The sequence below is a fragment of the Dreissena polymorpha genome, chromosome 14 (assembly GCF_020536995.1).
Source record: "Dreissena polymorpha isolate Duluth1 chromosome 14, UMN_Dpol_1.0, whole genome shotgun sequence".
NCBI lineage: Eukaryota > Metazoa > Mollusca > Bivalvia > Myida > Dreissenidae > Dreissena > Dreissena polymorpha.
In genome coordinates, this window is record NC_068368.1 from 5,913,235 (window position 1) to 5,936,943 (window position 23,709).

The following is a 23,709-nucleotide window of genomic DNA, read 5'->3' on the forward strand; positions in this document are numbered from 1 at the left end:
ATGACCTGAAAACACTTATTTGCTGTTTTTCTATTTTTTGTAACAGTGACGTTCAAAAGCCCAGCCGAAATGCAATATTAAGCTAGCTAGAAATTTTAGTGTAATAACTCCATCCTTACAGAAGTTTTTGAGCGGAAACTGTTTATCTACTTTAAGTAAAAGTGACCTTGACCTGACACACCCCAAATACAATCCCAAGCTACGTCTCTATGCACACTTGCTATATCCTACGTTTTATTGAGATCAGTCAATTTAACTAAATTATTGACTGGAATCCACATGTTTTGAGCTGCCTTCAGGTCGGCCATACCACAATCTAATCACTAGCATTTTTAACTTCAAATAAAAGTCTAGTTGAAAACAATCATTTGGGGCACGTGCCAAGACCCCATAACTGCCTCTTTGTGCCCCTTGCAATGCAACTTAGGTTATATCCTTCTAACCAAACTTCATAACCACATTGTTCATAAACAAAATTGCCCTTATAAGTTTAAAATAAATTGTTTTAACCCTTTACGCATTTGTAGTCCCTCAGAAAGTTAAATTTCATTAAAGACCTTTCTTACTAGATTCAAATTGTAAAGGCTTCATTTCCAACACTTAGATTCGGATGAGCAGCAAACAGCATAAAACCTGAACAGACTGCGAGTAACTCCTATGCTGTTCTGGTTTTATGCTTTTTGCACATAGCCATTGTTACTTTGCTTCTGATTGAGAAAGGGTTAAATGTGGCCCTTAAATTCTGGTCATATGTCATTATGTATTGTTATTCCCTCTATGCCTTACATTAAAAAAAATTAAAATGGCCTGCCAGCTGTAAATGTTTTAAAGGGGCCTTTTCACAGATTTTGGCATTTTTTAACTTGTTCATTAAATGCTTTATATCGATAAATGTAAACATTGGATCGTAAAAGCTCCAGTAAAAAATCAAGAATAAAATTAAAAAAAGGAAAAGAACATTGCCCGGAACAGGTTTCGAACCAGTGACCCCTGGAGTCCTGCGAGAGTCCTGAAGCAAAAACGCTCTAGCCTACTGAGCTATTCCGCCGAGAACACGTACTAGACGTATTTTATACCTTATATAAGCAATCTTCGTAGTTTCACAAAATTTAACGACAAAAACAGAACTCTCCAAATTATTCAATCGTTTCGCGTTGCAACGCTTTATAATTTTTAGGTTTTAAAATCGTCAAAAGATGCATATAATGGCTATATTAGACCATGGTAAATGTTCAGTATTACTGTTTCCTCACAATTATCATAACTAAAACGAAAATTTGCGAATTTGAAACAACTTTTTTCAATTTTGTCAATTTACCAAAGCGTGAAAAGATCCCTTTAAAGCACAATTTATCAAACTGAAATCATCAATATTACTGCGTCAGGAACAACAGAAGTACTAGCACTCTCTCATAAATGGGCCTTTTTTTAGCTCACCTGTCACGAAGTGAAATGGTGAGCTTATGTGACCGTGTGATGTTCGGCGTCCGTTGTGTGTGCGTGTATGCGTGCGTCCGTCAACAATTTGTTTGTGTAGAGGTCACAGTTTTCATCCAATCTTTATGAAATTTGGTCAGAATGTTTATCTTGATGAAATCTGGGTTGGGATTGTCTTAGGGTCATCTGGGGTCAAAAACTCGGTCACTAGGTCAAAAATAGGTCACATAATAGGTCAAATAATAGAAAAACCTTGTGTAGACAAGATTGTGGGATTGTATTTGGGTCACCTGGGGTCAAAAACTAGGTCAATAGGTCAAATATTAGAAAAACCTTGTGTAGACAATAGAGGTCACAGTTTTCATCCAATCTTTATGAATTTTGGTCAGAATGTTTATCTAGATGAAAACTGGGTGGAGATTGTATTTGGTTAGTCAGGTGATAGATTTAGGGCCATCATGGCCCTCTTGTTTCTGTTTCCTCTCAATTTCCAACTGTTTCTGAACTGAAAAACAATCTCTTGTGTTTCATCTGTACAACATCTTGTGTGTGGCTTCCAAAATATGTTCGTATATGGCAGACATAACAAGATCAATGTATTAAGTTGTAAAGATAGTTTACATCACAAGTAAGTTAATTAGTGGTATAGGAATTCTTCTTTGTGACAGCTGTATCCATATTCTGATGTTGATTTTGGTAAATAATAAATAAACCTGTGCATGTGAGTCGTGTTCTGGGAAACCTGGGCTTAATGCATGTGCATAAAGTGTCATCCCAGATTAGCCCCTGCAGTCCGCACAGGCTAATCAGCAACGACACTTTCCGCCTAAACTTGATTTTCGGTAAGGAGGGACTTCCTTGAAACTAAAAATACCATAAAAGCGGAAAGTGTCGTCCCTGCAGTCCGCACAGGCTATTCTGGGACGACACTTTACGCACATGCATTATGCCCAGTTTTCTCAGAACATGGCTCATATTATGGATATATTGAAGAAATATGTAGGTAGTAAACATTGAAATCCTACCTTGTTTGGTTTGACCTTCATTAATAAAACATATCAAACTATGATAATAAGCAGTAATTTTATATTTCAATGATTAAGGTTTTCTTGCATTTACAGGTATCAGAGCCATAGTTAAACTATTTAGATCTATTTCAAACCAGTTGACTATATTGACAACATGATACGTAGGTACTTATGAACTGCGCTCTGTATCGTTAACATCCAACCAAAAATGACAGCATCCAGCCAAAATTGGACATGTATTAGTAATATAAATGCTTATTTTAGCTTAGTATGCATTAGAGAAATTCATTGATCATCATCGTCAGTAATGAAACATATGATGGAAAATGAATTGTTTCTGTTTTGATACTTCATACTATCAAAAACAGCAAACTGTTGTATCCATATAAACTCAAACCTGTTGAGCAATATAGGGTCAATGTGGCACTCTATATGATAAATTAATCTCAACATTGCGTACAATTAGTATATAAAATATAAGATTCATTTGCACAGGATTCGCAACCTACACAAATCTATGACAAACAGTTAAGCAAGTATGAATATTTTCAGCTCTGATTATGCCCCTTTAATTGGGTACAGAGCAGATCCCACATCTGTGCAAAATTGAACACACATAATCTGTCGAAAAACTTGATCATTCGCCAACTTGTTGTAATGTAATATCCATCATAATCTTCACCATGTATTTTATATACAGTTAATCATATCTGTGACATGCTTGACTCGCTATTATTCAATTGTTGGTTGTTTTGTTTTTAACAAGAAACCATAGTTTTAGTTCTGGCAGGTTAACTAAGCGGCTTATATTCAATTGCCCCGCCTCTTCAAAGGGGAGCATACCCCGGTAGTTAAATTTACATTTGAGCTTCAAGAACCTAGATTTTTGGTGTACCCATGTTTCTTGTTTTACTTATAAGCATTTTAAGATTCACTCAAACATCTTAAATACATAAACAAATTTGTTTGAACAAACGCCTTGCAAGAACACAATATTATTTGTTTAAAACATTCAGTCAAGGTTTAAAAGGAATTGAAGTATTACCTGTAAGATAATTGATATTTTTTTTAATATACCATACACTATTATTGTATGGATTTGTTGACATTTTGATATTGCACTTAAATGCTCATAATCTTTTACTAATGAACATTTTCATTTACCAACTTGTGGTAGTCTTTCAATACCAACTAAATCCATAGATTTAAACGGATTACAAGTAACCAAGACGCCTTAACACTTAACTTGTTAGGGTCTTTGTTGAATGAACACTCGATGACGGGACAACTTTAAAAATCAATGTAAACGATTCTTAAACATTTTATTAAACAGCACTTTAACTTGAGGCATTTAAAGTTTGTTCAATACTACATGTATTTAGTTGATTAGCTGCAGTTAGTTTTATATTGCATGTACTTTTTTTGCATAACAAGAACTGAAAATTACGCAAAAAAATACAAAAGAAACTACTCAACACTTGGATAGTATTGTAGAATAGACACTATATACTACTGAGTATATTACATGTATATATTTATATAAAATTATCAGTGAAACGGATGCATGCTCCCCTATGATGCACTTATAATTGGTTAATGTGTGGATGCAATTTATTTTCCAAAGGGCAATAACTTCCTGAAAACGTAAAATTCTTTAGAAAATGTCATATTACAAACAAGAGGGCCAAGATGGCCCTAGTTCGCTCACCTGAGAGGAGTCAGTTCATTCAATCTTTACCAAATGTCAAACTTTACCTAGATATTGTCCAGACAAACATCCTAGTCAAGTTTCATCATTATTGAACCAAAACTCCGGCGCATGGAGTGTTTTTATTTTTGTAAGATTTGACCTGGTTACCTATATTTTGAGTTGACCCCCCTAACCAAACATCAAACTTTGCTTACAAAAATAAATATGACCAAGATTCATAAAATCTGAAACAAAATTGTGACCTCTAGAGTGTTTACAAGGATTTTGTATAATATAATGAAAATTTGGACAATATAGGGGCAATAATTATGGCATTTATTATGTGATTTTGCTCATTATCAAACTTGACCGAGATCTTTCAGCAACTTTGATCAAGAATGCTTGAGAAATGTGAATGCTAGAGTGTTTACAAACCAAATGTGGACGGACGGACGGCGGAAAAAGACCAATCCTAAAACCTCACCTGAGCAATCAGGTGAGCTAAAAAGTGTGTTTCACCGATCTGAGCCATTTTTCAAATTGTTAAAGAAATCAATAAAACCAATGTATTGACTAAGTTTCACGATGATTAGGCAAAAAATGTGACTTCTATAATGTCCGATCAATAGTGTCCAATCACAAGGTTTCTCTCTAGTCACATAAGGAAAGCTGCCCTACCCCCCTGGTGGCCATTTTTTTACCGATCGGAACCATTTGCGAACTCATCTGAGGTATATATAAAACCAATCTTTTCACCAAGTTTCATGATGATTGGACAAATAATGTGACTTCTAGAGTGTTCACAAGCTTTTTTTACTATATAAATATAAGAAAACTGCCCCCCCCCCCCGGCAGCCATGTTATTCAACTGACCAGAACCATTTTCAAACTCAACTCTTGTATCAAAGAAACAAATGTTCTGACCAAATTTCATGAAAATTGGGCAAAAAATGTGACTTCTAGAGTGTTCACATGTTTTCACTATATACATATAATGAAAAATGCCCCGCCCACTGGCGTCCATGTTTTTACACGGATCTGGACCATTTTCATTCTCATCCGCGATATCAATAAAACCAATGTTTTGACCAACTTTCATGATGATTGGGCAAAAATTGTGACTTCTAGAGTGTTTACAGGGTTTCTCTTTAGCCAAATAAGGAAAACTGCCCCGCCCACTGGCGGCCATGTTTTTCAACGGACCGGAAACACTTTTGAACTCAACCAACATATAATTAAGGCAGACATTTTGACAAAGTTACATGAAGATTGGGCATAAAATGTGACTTCTACAGTGTTTACAAGGTTTTTCTTATTTTTTGACCTAGTAACCTAGTTTTTGACCCAGCATGACCTATTTTCGAACTCGATCGAGATATCATTGGGACAAATCTTTTGACCAAGTTTCATGAAGATCGGACAATAAATGTGGCCTCTAGAGTGTTTACGAACAAATGTGGACAGACGGACGACGGACAAAGACCGGTCATAAAAGCTCACCTGAGCAATCATGTGAGCTAATAAAAAGGCAATAACTGCTTGAAAAATTAAAGGAACATAACAATCTGAAAATATATGCACTTCCAACAAATAGGGATGCTGCATATGAACTTTCATACAATTTGGATCATTAGATTGTATCAGGGAATGGAATTATTCAAAATGCAATATATCTCTGTAAAATCAAATGGGCAGAAGGTGCTTACAATCGGCTCGTGTCCAATCTAAATGGAAGCGCATGTAAAATTTCATTAAAATCAGATCATTTCTTCTCAAAGTATGCAATGAAAAATCCATTTGAAAGTTACGTAGTTATAATCAAAGGAAAATGACTCCTGAAAAATCATAAGACTGGAAACACCTGTCAATAATTCACACGCCCATCCTTAACAAGAGGACCATGGGCCCTAAGGCGCTCACCTGAGACCCGAAGGAACTAACTATTCTGGGAAGGTGGAGTTAAAAATAATAAAAGTAGTTCATGAAACATAAATATTATCATAAGGTTCACAAGAAGAAATTCGCTCGCCCCTGGAAACCATGCTCTCCAGAGCACCCAAGCCATTTTTAAAGTAAATCAATATATTATAGGAACATATGTTCTCAGCATGTTTCATTAAGATTGAACTAAAATGTGACTTATAGAGTTCACAATGTTTCACTATAAATGTAGCAATAAAAAGAAATCTGCCATCTACCTCAGGGCCTTGCTTTTAAACAAACTGGAACTATTTTCAGACTCACCTTGCAATGATATTTCCAATTAAAACAACAATCAACCCTATTTTAAACACAAATCTTTGATAATCACACCAAAACTACTGACCTCATCCATAAATTGTTTTCCGCTCTTATCAGTCTGAAGGTCTTTGATGTGAGTTCCCAGCTGGGGCCAATTTCTAGGGACTAAGGGCATTTAAGCTGCAAGCCTGTTACATCACATTACCATTTTTTCAAAAGGCATCAATGAATACTACTGTACCAGAACAATTCAGGCACAGTCAATAGAGAATTAATTAGTTACTGGTAAGCAGGTGAATGAATGGGATCATTGGAGAAATAAGAGTGCATTCCTGACAAGCCATGCATTTATGATTGGAGGTCAAAGAGAAATCAAGTTATTTACAGTTGTTTCTCCCCTAAGAAATTTTCTGTGAAATCAACATTACTTCTTAAAATTTAGTGAATATTTAATAAAGGGTTTTCAGATGGCATAAATATGTTTGTTGCACTAAATCCCCAACCAATATTCATGATAATCCTCTTCAGAAAGGAACAAAAATAAATACAAAAACTTTGGCAATTTAACTGTATATCTTATCGGCAAAATTAATATTCAGATGATTGCATGGTGATCATGAATTTCATAATATGCAAATTTCATTCAACATGTACATTGGTAATTTCTTAGTAGAGTGTAAACAAGGTTACACTATAAAGCCATGTTTTTCAACAGACCGTAACCATAAAGGAACTCGGCCTAGATATCATAACAAGATATTCATAAAACCTATGTTTGACCAAGTTCCCAGTTTCATGATGATTGGACAACAAATGTGACTTCTAGAGGGTTCACAAGCTTTTTTATAAGGAAAAAGACCCCCCCCCTTGGTGGCTATGTTTTTTTACCGATCCGAACCATTTTCGAACTCGACCGTCGTATTCAGGAAACAAGTGTTCTGACCAAATTTCATGAAGATTGGACAAAAAATGTGTCTACTAGACTGTTCACATGTTTTCCGTATATTCATATAGAGAAAACTTCCCCACCCCCTGGCGGCCATGTTTGTCCACTGATCACAACCATTTTCAAACTCGTCCAAGTTATCCACATACCCAATGTTTTGACCAAATTTCATGATGATTAGGCAAAAAATGTGACTTCTAGAGTGTTCACAAGCTTTCTTTACAATATAAGTATAAGGAAAATGCCTCCCCCTGTTGGCCATGTTTTTTTACCGATCCGAACCATATTCGAACTCAACCATCGTATCCAGAAAACCAATGTTCTTACCAAATTTCATGAAGATTGGGCAAAAAAAATCTTCTAGACTCTTCACATGTTTTCACTATACATGTATACATATAGAGAAAACTGCCCCCCCCCCCCCCCTTGCGGCCATGTTTTTTCTATCGATCATGACCATTTTGGAACTCGTCCAAGATATATCTAAAATCAATGTTTAGACAAAATTTCAAGATGATAAGCCAAAAAATGTGACTTCTAGAGTGTTCACAAGCTTTTTTTACTATATAAATATAAGGAAAATGACCCCCCTCCCTCCCCATGGTGGCCATGTTTTTTTACCGATCCATTTTCGAACTCAAATGTTGTATCCAGGAAACAAATGTTCTGACCAAATTTCATGAAGATTGGAACAAAAATGTGACTTCTAGAGTGTTCACTATATATATAGAGAAAGAAAACTGCCCCACACCCTGGCAGCCATGTTTTTTCACCGATCTGGACCATTTTCGAACTCGTCCAAGATATCAATGAAACCAATGTATTGACCAAGTTTCATGATGATTGGGCAAAAATTGTGACTTCTAGAGTGTTCACAAGGTTTCTCTAACGCCATATAAGGAAAACTGCCCCGCCCCCTGGAGGCCATGTTTTTCACCGGACCGGAACCCTTTTTGAACTCAACAAACATATCATTTAGACAAACATTTTGACAAAGTGTCATGAAGATTGGGCATCAAATGTGACTTCTACAGACTTCACAAGGTTTTTCCTTTCTTGACCCAGCATGACCCAGTTTCGAACTCATTCGAGGTATCATTAAAATTTGGGACAAATGACCTGACCAAGTTACATAAAGATCGGACAAGAAATGTGGCCTCTAGAGAGTTCACAAGGCAAAATGTTGATGACGAACGACGGACGCACAAAAGGCGATCCCAAAAGCTCACCATGAGCACGTTGTGCTCAGGTGAGCTAAAAAGGCTGCATAACAATTTAATTTGAATCCTTATAATTTACGTGGAGATTTTGCATGAAAAATGACATTTTTCACCAAAGGGCAATAACTCCCTGAAGATTCATTGGACCGGATCAACCTGACATAAATGCGACTAAAATTCAGATCATTAGTCCACCCTGCAGGGACCCTGCCTTTCAAGTTTTATAAAATCCACATCATGTGTCTGAGATTTTCTCATGCAGAAACGAACAGTGACAATATTAATTATCAAAGGACAAAAATTGCATGAAAATTCATCAGACCAGAATGACCTGATAAAGATGTCATGGTCCTCCTTATATGGATGCTGTATATAATAATTCACCATTTTCGGATGTTTCTTAGTTTCTGAGATTCTTTTGTGGAAATGCAGTGTGATGGAAGAACGGAAAGACAGAAGAATGGACATAGAGTAAAATATGGAAGAAACAATTAGAAATCTAACTCAATTCCATCAAAATAAGTATTCAAACGAATGGACATTCATCATATATATGCTCAGCCTCTTTTTGGGCCAATAAAAATACAAACTACCTGTTCAAAGGTAATAAATAATGAACAACGGGTTAAATCAAACCACAAAAGCTTTCATATTCACATTTTATATATTTGTTGTTTTAAATTTAGGGCTGACAGCAATTTATACAATGTACAAACTATTTACACAATAAAAGTGCACAAAACAACATTCAAAATTCTGATAAAATACAATCAGGTGACCAACACAGAGTACGTCATGATTCAAAGACATCTTCCTCCCTGAACTCATAAATATTCATCAAAGCAAACCAACTGCAACGGATGCAGTGATGCTTTGTTTGTACTTTCAGACAGACATTCTCTCTGTAATGAACATGTATGACCTAACATCGTCTTGTAACAGTCGTGACCCACCAAATCAATCAATCAACAAATACTAAAGCCTTTAAACGAAACATGATTCAGATGTGCACTCTTCTTAAGTACAAACAAATCTGCTGACCTGATAAAACTTTAAAGTCTATTTATTAACAGGTTTCTTCTGCATTATAAAACCAGTAACTTTAAATAATGGTCCATTCATACCAAATTATTACTACACAATCAGTACTTCACAGTAAAAGAGCATGTATTACTTGAATGAATGTTGAAGAGCATGCATTACTTAAATGAATGTTGGGTTATTTTCTAACAATTCATTTTTGTTTGTCAAGGTTGGTCCATTTTAAACATTAAAAATAATATTAAATGTTCTCTAAAGACAATAACCATTTTCAAGAGAAATAAACAAGCATTTGCATGTAGTAATAGATTGTGGAACGACAAAACAGAATTCTGAATCTTGTTTGTAATGCTCCTCTAAAAATAGCAATAAAATATTATTATTTATTGACTTAACATTTCAAAACTATTCGATGCAACATAGGTGCATTAATTCTTCAAAATCAGATTTAACAGAATACTATTTACATAATACTTGAATGAAACATTTCTTCTTTGCTTATGTTCAGGTGTCATTTTCCAGATTCATTACTATCTCGTTGTCATATTCTTGAAAAATTATATTTAATTAAAATGTAAAAGACATTTTGCAGTACTTTGATTCACAAATGTTCTTATAATCTAGTTCATACAATAGTTAAATGTAAAAAAAAATCGAAATTGAGATTTTATTAACTTAAGTTCAACTAAGGCAGCTTCTGGAAAAAGGTTCCAAGACAATAAAATAAAGATTCAATATTTTAAGTGCACATCAAGTGCTTATCTTAGCACAAACAGTTGACTATCTTTATTTATAATGTATGAGAACTTATCTTTATTGATAATCTATTAAAACAAATAGGTTATTTTTAACAGAACATATAGTAACTTTTAACATATCATTTGTAGTTATTTGAAATAAATCGTCACACATTTTCAGATAAGAGATTTTAATAATCATAGCTAAGCTCTGAAAATAAAAATAAAAATTAACTTACAGAACATTGCAAGCACAAAGCAAAGCTGGTGCCACAAAACAAATAAAATGCAAAAGAACTGTAAATCATCAATGTCCTTACGCAGTCTATGCTATAGAAATAAAGAAATTAATAATACAACGTTAAAATGATTAAAATGATTCGTGAAATAAAGAAATAAAAATAAAATAAAAACAAATGTGAAGCACAGATCATAACATAAAATATGACTTGTTAATTTTGAAAGCAAATATTTGATATGTTTACTGAGGAATATCAACACAAAACAACACTGTTCTTTTTGACTGAATGTCACATATTTAAATATATACAAGTTCTTACCTCCAATAAAGCGTTTGAAAATAACAAAATACTATTCATCTTTAAGCTTATATATTTAACATGAACATAAACAACTAGCTTTTAAGAAAAACAACACAATTTAGTGAAAGTTTATAACTCCTTCCCCTTGATGTAATAATAACTGATTTAATAAACCTTTTTTTGTGTTTCTACTGACAATATATTTGCAACAAAATCATCAAGCCATCATAAAATGCACTTTATCAGATGCTTAAACATTTTAAAAGTCCTGTGTGATTTAAAAACATACGGTTATATGCCATACACAATAACAAAAATTATACATTGTAAAACATCAATAAATAATGCAGACATATACATTTTTAGATAATTGTTTGAACAACACATGTGAAAATAAATGTGAATGATACATACATCCAATACCTAATAACATGTCATTCCTTACTCTTAGACACTTGAAAATTAAAAACCTTCCTCTTTTTACAAATTCAAACATTTTTGGCCAATATCAGAAGGCCCTGTCAATCGCTTATCAATCACCAGTCAATCACTCATGAGTGATCACAGCTAAAGTTTGGAGATCCCTGAACCAATTCTTATAATCGACCTGAAAGTATAAAAACACGTACTTGTTAATAAATGCATTTACAAAAACAGGTACGAGTGTTAACATTGTTGAGATTGCCTATAGGTTTAAGAACAAACCGTCCACATCCAAAATTTTAATGAAAATTCATATACTTGCATACAATGCATAAACAAATTAAGTGTTTGTCTTTACTTTCAAAATTTCTTTTTCTGATCATTTGTTGCTGCTGTTATTTTGACCCATGTGTATTTATGCTGGCATTATTGCTTTATATGCAGTATATGCTGTAGTCACAAGTAAACTTTCTGTTCTGTTTCTGTTCTTTTCTGTTATACTCCTTATCCCTCACAATACATTTGAATGACTACACATATTTCTGTCACATTATGAGATTTCATAATCTTTTAGACTACAAGTATATTCACATAAGCAGCACTGACTACATTATTGTATCACCTTATTCACCTTAATTTAGCCTATGGAGACAGAGTCTTAATAATTATGGTACAATACATGTTAATCCTCTATTAATCTGTTTCTAACATTTATTATAATCAGGCTCTTAAAAGACCAAGAATGAGAAACCATGTTTTCTGTCTTTTTTTTATACCATTCCTGTTGGTCAAATAGATTTACGATGCTTGGATACTTAATAATGCAATCTATTTGTAACGAATCTGCTATATAAAATTTTGATTAATCCTAGTTTAACTTTACAAACAAATGTACATGAATGTTGATACATGATCACATTGAAGTATTGTGTTCATTTGTTAAATATATCATTTAATACATTATTACAAGCCACATGCTTTTACACACACTTAATCAAGACCGATGACCGTACACGATCCAGTAGATGAAGGCATTTTACAGAGAAGAAAAAAAGATCCATACCTTATAAAACCCCGCCACCAGCTGTGGCAAGCGCCTGAGAACCGTGAGCAGCGGAGGAACTTCCTGCAGCCTTCTGTTTCAGCATGGTCCAATCGAAAACGTAGTCATACTGATAGTTGAGGGTCCTGAACAGGATTCTGAAGAGCTGCCTGAGGTACATATAGTCTGGTGCCTCCTCGAACCTCAGACCCCGGCAGTAGTTCAGGTACATTGCAAACTCAGCTGGGTAGCCCTGGTTGTGAGAGGTTGGAGTTAGCGGTAGTTATAAAACCCTTAACTAGTTAGATATGTATTTTGAGCATGTTTAGTCCCTCAGAAAGTTAAATTTTATTAATGACCTTCCTTACTAGATTAAAGTTTTTAGGCTTCATTTCCAACCCTTAGATAGTGTTGAGCAGCAAACAGCATAAAACCTAAACATTCTGCGAGTTACTCACAGGCTGTTCTGGTTTTATGCTGTTTGCAAAAGCCATTTTCACTTTGCTTCTTATGGGGAAAGGGTAATGATGATGATTATTGGAGCCAGGCTCCTGGAAATCCCGTCTTAATAAATGCGCTTTAACCCTTCGCATGCTGGGAAATTTGTCATCTGCTAAAATGACGTCTGCTAAATTTCTAAAATGAGCATTTTCTTCGATTTTTTTCAAATAATACTATCAGAATAACAAACAGTTTGGATCCTGATGAGACGCCACGTTCTGTGGGGTCTCATCTGGATCCAGACTGTTTGCACAGGCCTTCAAAATTCGGTTCCCGCACTGAAAGGGTTAAGTATCGTCCCGGATCATCAGCAATGACACTGTCTGCTTTTAAGGTATCTTTAATTTAAATTGTATCTTCTTAATGAAAATCAAGAGAAGGTGGAAAGTGTCGTAACTGATAAGCCTAAGTTAAAGTGGACGGCAAAGGCTAATCTAGGGACGACACTTTTGCAAACGCATTAAACCCCAGAACGAGGCTAAAATGATGATGTTGATGAAATAATAATGATAAAAGTGGAAGATATTCCGATCTTAAAAAATAATTACTGCAGTATTCTATAGTTTAGTTATGCTCATTATATTGTAAACATTATCGCCAATGCTCTTTTTTAAATACAATATAAATTAGGCAACATGTTCGATAGTCAGATGCTAATTTCTGTAAGCAAATCTTTGTATTAAAATAATGTTCATGAGTCCCTTTAAAGCAAATACATTATGGATACATTTTGTTCACAAAGAAAGCAAACAAACACCGGAATGGTTGTAACTTGTAAGGATAGAAAACAGGAAGTGGAATAGTATAGGTGTATTGATTTTGACACAAAATAGAAATGTATTTGAATATACCAATAATGTAATGAAAACAAAGCAAAGCTTCCAATCACACACTAAGCTACAGTTACTAATTTTTTATAGAACAATGTGGCATGCTTCAAGGTGGTCTTACCTTACACAAAACCTCCACTGGTGTTGACATTTTCTTTTCGCTAATTTTCTCATATTTCTGCTTCTTGGTAGCAGCCTGCAGCAAACATAAACAGTATTAAAGAAAGTAAATACAGGCACGTTTTTACCTCAGACATGGTTTAACTTGTACAAACAAATATCCAATACAAAAATCAACAAGAGATGTGTTTGTCAGAAACACAATGCCCCCTATTGCGCCGCTTTGAAGCCGTCTATTCAACCTTTGACCTTGCAGGATGACCTTGAACTTTTGCCACTCAAAAATGTGCAGCTCCATGAGATACGCATGCATTTTAAATATCTAGTTGCTATCTTCAATATTGCAAAATTTGACCTTTTACCTTGAAGGATGTCCTTGACCTTTCACCACTCAAAATGTGCAGCTCCATGAGATACACATGCATGCCAAATATCAAGTTGCTATCTTCAATATTTAAAAAATTAAAGTTTTCGGACAGACGGAATATTTGACATTTGACATTGAAAAATGACTTTGATTTTCACCTTTCACCACTCAAAATGTTCAGCTCCAGGAGATACACATGCATTGACTAATATCAAAGTTGCTTTCTTCAATATTTAAAAAGTTATGGCCAATGTTAAAGTTTTCGGACAGATGAAATATTTGACATTTGACCTTGAAAGATGACCTTCACCTTTCACCACTCATAATGTTCAGCTCCAGGAGATACACATGCATGCCAAATATCAAGTTGCTATCATCAATAGTAAACAAGTTATGGCCAATGTTAAAGTTTTCGGACGGACGGACAGACACCATATATTAGACATTTGACCTTGAAGGATGACCTTCACCTTTCACCACTCAAAATGTTCAGCTCAAAGAGATACACGTGCATGCCAAATATCAAGTTGCTATCATTGATAGGGAAAAAGTTATGGCCAATGTCAAAGTTTTCGGACGGACAGACAGACGCCATATATTAGATATTTGACCTTGAAGGATGACCTTGACCTTCACCTTTCACCACTCAAAATGTGCAGCTCCATGAGATGCACATGCATGCCAAATATCAAGTTGCTATGTTAAATATTGAAAAAATTATGACCATTAAAGTGTTCGGACGGACGGACAGACTGACATACTGACTGACGGACAGTTCAACTGCTATATGCCACCCTACCGGGGGCATAAAAAAAGAGCCAGTAAAAAATTAAAAATTAAGTTGAGGATTTTTTATTTAATAAAACCAAACAAAAATCAAAACACTGTGCATTTAAGGAATTGAAAGAGCTTAAAAAAGCACACTTAAATGGACCATAGATTCAACTGGTGACGAATAGGAAGTACCATGTAGAAGAGCAAGACAAATACTAATACATGTAAGCAGTGTCTTAAAAATCAATAAGCTACAAGTGTCCTCAGTGTCTCTCAAACTCTTGCTTATGACTGGCTACTCAAAAACAACTGGTTAACAAGAAGGTGATAATGACAGGTCCACACATCTTAAAGACGCAGTGGGACCTGTCAAACACATGCACGGTAGGTGTAAATCCACATCTTTGCATGTGACAGTAGGGTCAGTAGCTCAACCTCATACAGTTTCACTAGCACGTGTCTGAGGTTTTACAAATATCACGTGAACTACTACATGTATTAACTAAACTTAGAATAAAGCCTTGCTTGCTATCTGTAAGATGAACACAAGTTCTATATCTACCTTTAGTCCTTGCCAGGGTAGTGTGCCCCTGTTGAAGTACATGAGCACGTAACCAAGAGATTCCATGTCGTCACGGCGACTCTGTTCAATGCCTGAAAGACAGTAGCAACCGGGATCATTAATCAGGGGTGTGATTTAAGAACTACCACAGGGGAAGGATATGCCTACACAGTTCAACTAAACTCTTCATTTCTATATAGATCCCGCAAAGTTTATTACTTGTTGTAAAATTATTTTGACATTGAAAGAGAGGAAATCAGCTGAAAAGAGAAGAAATCACACCCCTGATTAATCATGAGTGGTGACAGATAAAGGAATAGAAAATACAAAGGAAAATTATCCTAAATGAGGAGACCTAAGCGTGTACATGTACATGTAACTGTTTATCTTATAATAGCATGAAAAGTAAACAAAATAGTTTCAGGCTTACATTTTAGTTGTTTTGCAGTAGTATCAGTAGCTTACTGAATGGCAGGAGCTTTTCCTTATTTTAATGTTGGGCTTAAGTAACACGATCGTTACAATAACTTTCAAATTTTCACTGCAATGTCAATCTAAGTAGCCAATTATTCTATTGTGGAAGTTGGTAACATTTAAAAGAATACTAGAACCACATCAACATCAAAATCCATGAAACATCTACCGGTATTTATTCATAACTTTTTTTTAATTAAAAGTGCTTTCCTTTACAGAACACAAGATGCTGCCTAATTTCTGCCCACACATGTACAATCAATCGAGTTTGTTTATACCCATCCACAAATGTTCTTTGAGATTTTACTCAAACCATGCAATCATGTTCATTGAAGTATTAATGTAGACATACATGCATGTTCGTTGAAGCTTTACTATAGCTATGAATGCACTTTCATTTAACTACAGTCAATCTTGTATTTAGAGACCACTAAAGGGAGTAACCAAAAGTGGTCTCTTAATAAAATGGTCTCTAAATTAAAAAGGCCATTTAGGATAAATGCGGACCTTTTATTTTAAATACAGATGCAGGATTATCTCCTTTTGACACAATGATGTCAGCTTGTGTAATCAAATGAATCTAAATATAAATAAATGAATAAAAGAAAGTTTTACTTAAAATTAGTTTTATTTGTTCTCTCTAATTCTAAATACAATGTAAATTGGTTTGCACTGCAGAGAATGGGTTTTTCCGACTCCAAAACTCATTCGCGATAAATTTACATGCACTTTTACTCTTCGACACTTCCAATACCCGAATTTTCTCATTTAACGTTAACACTTTCTGTTTTGACATTTTAATTTCTGCATTTAAGCTTATATATATGTATATATCTTACTCGATTATGGTACATAGGGAAATAAATAAAACACCTCGATTGAAAACTAAATAAACAGACCTGATTGGAAAATTTACTTACACAAACTTATTAGCATTATAACAATTACAATTTTTTAATGATTGGATTTCGACACATATTACAGATTAATAGTTTATTAGTTTATTTTTTACACCTCTCGAGAACACTGTTAAAATGTTTGACGCGTCGGCGCATTGTTTCTGCAATAAAATCGGCGATCAAATTTGTCACTTAACGTCCCAGATAATAAACTCTTTAATCCAGAGCTCCCGCTGCCGTTCGCCAGATTTCGCTAATGGCGAAAATTGAGCAAATTCGGCGAATAAAATAATCGTGTGGCGAAATCAGTCCGGCGAACGATTTTTGTTAGGAAAAAAATCATTCGCCGGACGTTTTCGCCAAACGATTATTTTCCTGACAATTGCCATCCCAGATAGTCAACTCTTTCAGCTGTAGACTGTGCTTCAATACATCTCCGTGTTACTGACCCGCAAAATTGATACGCAGTCTGCATTAACACCTGTCAGAACCGGATATCGAGACAAAGGAAACTGACTGGTGTGAAAACAAAACATTGATGTAACCGTTGATCTTATCGGCTTAAATAAACAATTACATCTGATTAAAGATTGCTGCCGATTTCAATCAATTTGAGTAAGAGCCTTTAGTGAATTATCAACTTAGTCACACAATTAACTTAAGTAAAGAAGTTGATAATTGATTTTAATTTCGAGAAGTTCGTAATGTTTGTAATGATTAAAGGCTAAATGCGTTACAATTGTGAATGACGAAAGATGAAGGGGTATAAAACCCTTGACATTTACGGCGAAAGTGTCGGAAATTGTGACTGCCATAATGGCGACCATAGACAATAAGCGTCCTTTGGACTCTGACGAATCTAATGACCCAGTCTAAAAAAAAATCAAATCTGATAATAGATCATTCAAAGATGTTTGGCTTTCGGAATTCATGTGGTTAGATTATAATGCAAAATCAAAAACGATGTATTGCAAAATATGCATACAGTTTCAAAAATCAAATTCATTCACATCTGGATGTAGTATGTTGAAAAAAGACAACTTTTCAAAACACGAAAAATCAAAAGGTAATAAAAATGAATGACAATTATTAATATTAAAATGTATATACATGAATATTTTTTATATTATTAATAATATATTAAAAATAACAATAATAATTTATGTTCATAATAAATATTTATTGACACTTTTCAAAATGAGCTTTTTGTTTTGAAATTTAACATATTTGATTTTGTTTTTTTTTCTTTACACTACTGTAGCCTATACTTACAACTGGCGGTTCCGAATGCTTTGCTAAAACTTTGGCTACAGTTTCTAAAATTTGGCTACAAAAAAATCCCTTTTGGCTAAAATGTTGGCTACAGAAATTTTTGGGCCAGGGGGAGCCCTGTTAATCCGTAGACTGTTGGCAATACATCACTGTATTATTCAACACCACACATTGATAACCCAGTCAGCATTATCACCGGTCAGATGTGTGAAATCAAAACAAAGATGTAATCGATCATCTTATCGGCTTAGATAAACAACTAACACTGATTTGTACCTGAATGGTCAACAGATTTACCACTTTTACCGCAAAGCGGTCGTTCATTCAAGACTTGGACATCAAAATACACGTAAATTAGCGGTCGCTGGTCGCGTAAGACAAAAGTCGCTTAATACAATATGAAAATGTAGTAAAAACGCTCGGGCGGTATTCAAAGTGGTCGCATAAGACAAAGGTCGCTTAATTCAAGTGGTCGCAAGCACAAGATTGACTGTATTCATATATTCAGTTCATGTTCATCGAAGTATTAATATAGCCATGATTGCACAATCAATTATGTTTTCATTAGAAAGCATGAACAAAAAATATGAATTTATTAGCTTGTAGCATTCGTTAAACAACAATACTGATCCTTTTAAAACTATTTATTTAAAGGCTGTTTATATGTGAATAGTAAACACTGAATTGCTCATTTTTCAATACAATCATATTGAGATGAAAATAATTTGCATTTCAGTCACTCAGACTCATAACATTATGTTCATGACAGCAATAGATAAATTAAGGGGAAAGATGGAAGTTCTTTAAACATAACTTCCCTATGTATTGATTTTAAACTCATTATAAAATTAAACAAATGCATGTACGTCAATAAAAGGTAGGCATGTAAAGATCAATTACAGCAAGTGCATAACAAAACTAGGACTGTGTCTAATTTAAGTGTTTACTAAGACTTTTTTTTAATTTGCATTTCTTCTTAAATTCAAATTAACAAAAGTTATATCCATGTTTTGAAACCATGGTCTTTACAAAATCATATACTTATGTACTCTTTCCTACACAGAAATGGTCGATAACCCAAAGTGAATGTAAGCTGAATTAAATCAAAACCAGCAGGGCAAAAGGTAAATGAAATATTGAAATGCAGTCCATAGAAAAACAGGTTGTTCACTGTTCACAACCTCAGAGACATACTGTAATCCTTGCAAAAAGGTCAGGAAAATGCCAAGCACAAAAGCATTCATAATCCTTATTAACAAGTAACTTTCTGTAGGTCGTACTAAGTTGCGATTTAATCATAATAAATAACTTTCTATTAAAAGTTACCAATGACTCGCAATTAATGTTTAATTTTGCTCATGATAAAGTTATTGTTTTGCATAATTTTTTTTTTATATCTTAAAAAGACATAAACAAGAGGGCCTGAAAGGCTCTAAGTCGCTCACCTGAGATAACAAGATATTATTGGGATAAATCTTCTGACCAAGTTTCACGAAGATTGGAAAATAAATGTGGTCTCTAGAGTGTTAACAAGGTTTTACTATAGCCATATAAGGAAAAATGTCCCTGCCCCCTGGCAGCCATGTTTTTCAACCAACCGGCATCATTTTTGAACTCGTCTAAGATATTATCGGGATGAATCTTCTGACCAAGTTTCATGAAGATCGGACAGTAAATGTGGCCTCTAGAGTGTTAACAAGATTTTACTATAGCCATATAAGGAAAATAGCCCCGCCCCCTTGGTTGCCATGTTTTTCAACCAACCGGCATCATTTTTTAACTCTTCCAAGATATTATTGGGATGAATCTTCTGACCGAGTTTCATGAAGATCGGACTATATATGTGGCCTTTAGAGTATTAACAAGATTTTACTTTAGCCTTACAATGTATATATAGCCATACAAGGAAAAATGCCTCGCCCCTTGGCGGCCATGTTTTTTATGCAAACGTAACCATTTTCGAACTTATCCAAGATATCATTAAGATAAATACTCTGACCAAATTTCATCAAGATTGGACAATAAATGTGGCCTCTAGAGTGTTAACAATTAGGTTTTACTAAAGCCATATAAGAAAAAATGCCCGGCCCCTGGCGGCCATATTTTTCAACCAATTGGCATCATTTTCGAACTCTTCCAAGATATTATAGGGATAAATCTTCTGACCAAGTTTCATAAAGATTGGACAATAAATGTGGCCTCTAGAGTGTTAACAAGATTTAACTATAGTCATATATAGCTATATGAGGAAAAATGCCTCGCCCCTTGGCAGCCATGTTTTTCAAGCAAAGGTTACCATTTTTGAACTCATCCAAGATATCAGTGGGACAAATCTTCTGAGCAAGTTTCATTAAGATCGGAAAATAAATGTGGCCTCTAGAGTGTTAACAAGGTTTTACTATAGCCATATAAGGAAAAATGCCCCGCCCCCTGGCGGCCATGTTTTTCAACCAATCAACATCATTTTCAAACTCGTCAAGATATTATTGGGATGAATCTTCTGACCAAGTTTTATGATGATCGGACAATAAATGCGGCCTCTAGAGTGTTAACAAGATTTTGCTATAGCCATATAAGGAAAAATGCCCCGCCCCTTGGCAGCCATGTTTTCTTAGCAAACGTCACCATTTTCGAACTCATCCAAGATTATCATTCAAACCAATCTACTGACCAAATTTCATGAAGATTGGAAATAAATGTGGCCTCTAGAGAGTGAACAAGGCAAATGTTGACGTTGCACGACGGACAACGGACGATGGACAAAAGGCGATCACAAAAGCTCACCATGAGCACGTTGTGCTCAGGTGAGCTAAAAACAAGGGCTGTCACTGTAAAGCCAAATCCCCTAAAGTGTTGTTTTGACCCAAAAGTGTGATATTGACAAGTCAGGGAAAACAGACACATCAATCGATTTTATTTCACGAGTGATCATATAAAATATGTATTTTTTATGAGTACGAGTGAATTTAAATTGATATTCCATCAAATCCGACAAATTTTCTTTTTATTTGAGGTGTTTTCACCGTTTTATATACATTGTAAAAAAGTTTAACTGAATAATTTGGCAGGATTTATGATGTCATTTTGTCGATAAAATGACGTAATTTCACAGTAAAACGGTAAAAAATATCGATATCTTTCACTGTTATTGTTGAAAACTAAGTCAAGTGCAATAACGCCCAAAATACTGATGAGAGGGCCGAGGTTTCTTCATGTTCTCTGCACTTCCTCTAAATGCCATCTATCAAAGTTTTATTTAAATACCTTTAGTACTAAGGCGATTATGCAATGCACAAGAGGAATTCACTAAAGAGCAGTAATTTGGTAAATTCAGACACGAGAGTTATGGTTTTTGTAATTTGCTCTTCCCATTAAAGCCCTCTATCTATATGTATATAACTTTGATAAGAATCTCTTTAAATACTTCCCGAGTTATGGTCTGCATAAGAAGGGGGACATAATGACTGACGGAAGGAAGAATGGAAGGACAGAAAGTACTGCAGGTCTTCCTTAATCCTATTTAGGTGAAATAATCTAATTGAATTAAATTTCTTCTAAAAAGCTGCTTATTTGCTCTTTTATTTTTTAAGATTACTAATTTGAGAAGTACTTGCCAAAGTGCCATAAGTGTTTTTATCATTATATTATGCTCATAACAAATAAGTCATAGCATTTCATGGACTTTAAACAATTTTTTTGAAGTTGAATGAAGCTATTGAATATCTTGTTAATGGATTTTTATTTTTCAACATGTAATCCGATCAGTTCTCTCAATGTTATCTTTGTAACATATACAGGTGAATATTTCAAATTCACAACATTGCTTTTATTAAATACTTCAATAATTCATATTCGTTAATTCAATACTTCATTAATTCAAATTTGTAAATGTAGATTTCTCAGACCGATCTTTAATATTTTATACAAGTCATAGACCATTTCAACAAGCTCTTGTATTCCACGTATTAACGTGATATTAATGTCAACATTACATTTCTTCAATCATAAAATATTAAGTTTAAAATTATACCAGAATGTTAAACAAGAGCACCGCATAACAGGTGCCAGCGCTCAGCTGGGGGTGCATTTTTTAATAAATGAAAGCTTGTCAGATTTTTTGTATATTTTTTTTAGAGGTCACAGTGACCTTGACCATTGACCTAGTATATGATCATCAATAATATTAATTAATACAAGCGCTCTTTGAAATAGTCTACCATTAGTTTGCACAAAAAGTATGTTATGATAAATCTACATGCAAAGGTACCCAAAGAATGGAGCGCAAAATCTCACCAAGATGAGCGTTAATACTGGCATATCTTGCGGTACCAGTGAGGTTCTTGTCTTCACGATACGGGATGTGCTGTCGTGTGCGACTGTCCCGGTATTTCTTGGCTAGGCCAAAGTCTATCAAAAATACCTAGAACACAAAGAAATTTGATAGATGTTTCATATTTGCAACAGATTTTGGTATACAGGGAGGGTAAGCTAGGTCGTCACATTAATTGGATGAGATGTTTAATCATTGCTTTGAAGCTTGTCTAGATTGATCTCCAGTAGAAATTTATCAATGCAATGCAATTATCTAAATGTCATTTAAATTTGATAAAATGGAGATCTTCATACGAATATCTGATGAGCTTATTTAATTAAATCTTAAGGTAAAACAATTTGTCAATTCTTTCGATTTGAAGATCGTAAAACAGTCACTTAAGAAAAAGTTTTAAACAATATCAAAAGCTTGAACTCAGCAATTTCTGTTAAACTGGGGGATGTACAGACAGATGTGATCAATCAACTAGGAATATAAGGTTAATAAAGGTCAAAATAATGAGACAGTCTTTAATCAATGTATTCAGCATTTGTTCAGATAATGTTCACAATGATGAGATTAAAATGAGACAAACTAAGCAAGATCGAAAACTCGATACATGAAAAACAGTATTGTGATAACGACAACACTCAATTTTGTAACATGTGTCCATATTTTGTCATTATAAGGAATATTAAATCCTAAATTAAAATTTCAAACACCTAATTGGTTACCGGAGGGCTTCTTCATGTCAAATTGGGATGCTTTATTAAGTCTTAATATAAATTCGAATTACAACAGAAAATATAACTTCACAATGAAATATGCCGAAAGTACACAAAAAAACTACAGCCATGTTAAATTGAATAACTCAATACATAAAACAAAATTGATTACAGAACAACTGTTTGGGCTGATAATAACTCTCGACTAAAGAGTGGGTTGGCTCATTGATAAGATGTGGTAGGACTTACTTTATTGCAGTGTCGGCCAATACCCATGAGGAAGTTGTCAGGTTTTATATCTCTGTGGATGAAGTTCTTGTTATGTACATATTCTATCCTGTTGATCATCTGAAATGAAACAGGAACTTGTGATACCAGTGTTTAATGCAACTACAGGGGGATGGGAAGCTTCAACCACATTTGAGGAAAAATAACGTTAATGTATGCATTTGGGGGGCACAATTTTCATGTAAGGGAGATTGAAAATCTAGGTATTTGTAAGCAGAAAATCACCAGCATTAATTTC

At 34.4% G+C, this 23,709-nt stretch overlaps 1 protein-coding gene across 2 annotated transcripts in view; it reads right to left on the bottom strand.

The window, feature by feature from the left end:
* Nucleotides 1–9,207: 9,207 nt before the first annotated feature.
* Nucleotides 9,208–23,709, bottom strand: part of LOC127858827 (casein kinase I) — a 31,467-nt gene continuing 16,965 nt past the window's right edge. For both annotated transcript variants that reach the window (XM_052396121.1, XM_052396120.1), the window contains exons 4-9: nucleotides 23,433–23,531; nucleotides 22,440–22,566; nucleotides 15,502–15,593; nucleotides 13,800–13,874; nucleotides 12,369–12,600; nucleotides 9,208–11,489 (exon numbers count right to left, since the gene is read on the bottom strand). In XM_052396121.1, the coding sequence (XP_052252081.1) occupies nucleotides 12,370–12,600; nucleotides 13,800–13,874; nucleotides 15,502–15,593; nucleotides 22,440–22,566; nucleotides 23,433–23,531 (624 nt within the window). In that variant the 3' untranslated portion in view covers nucleotides 9,208–11,489; nucleotide 12,369. The remainder of the gene's footprint in view (nucleotides 11,490–12,368; nucleotides 12,601–13,799; nucleotides 13,875–15,501; nucleotides 15,594–22,439; nucleotides 22,567–23,432; nucleotides 23,532–23,709) is intronic.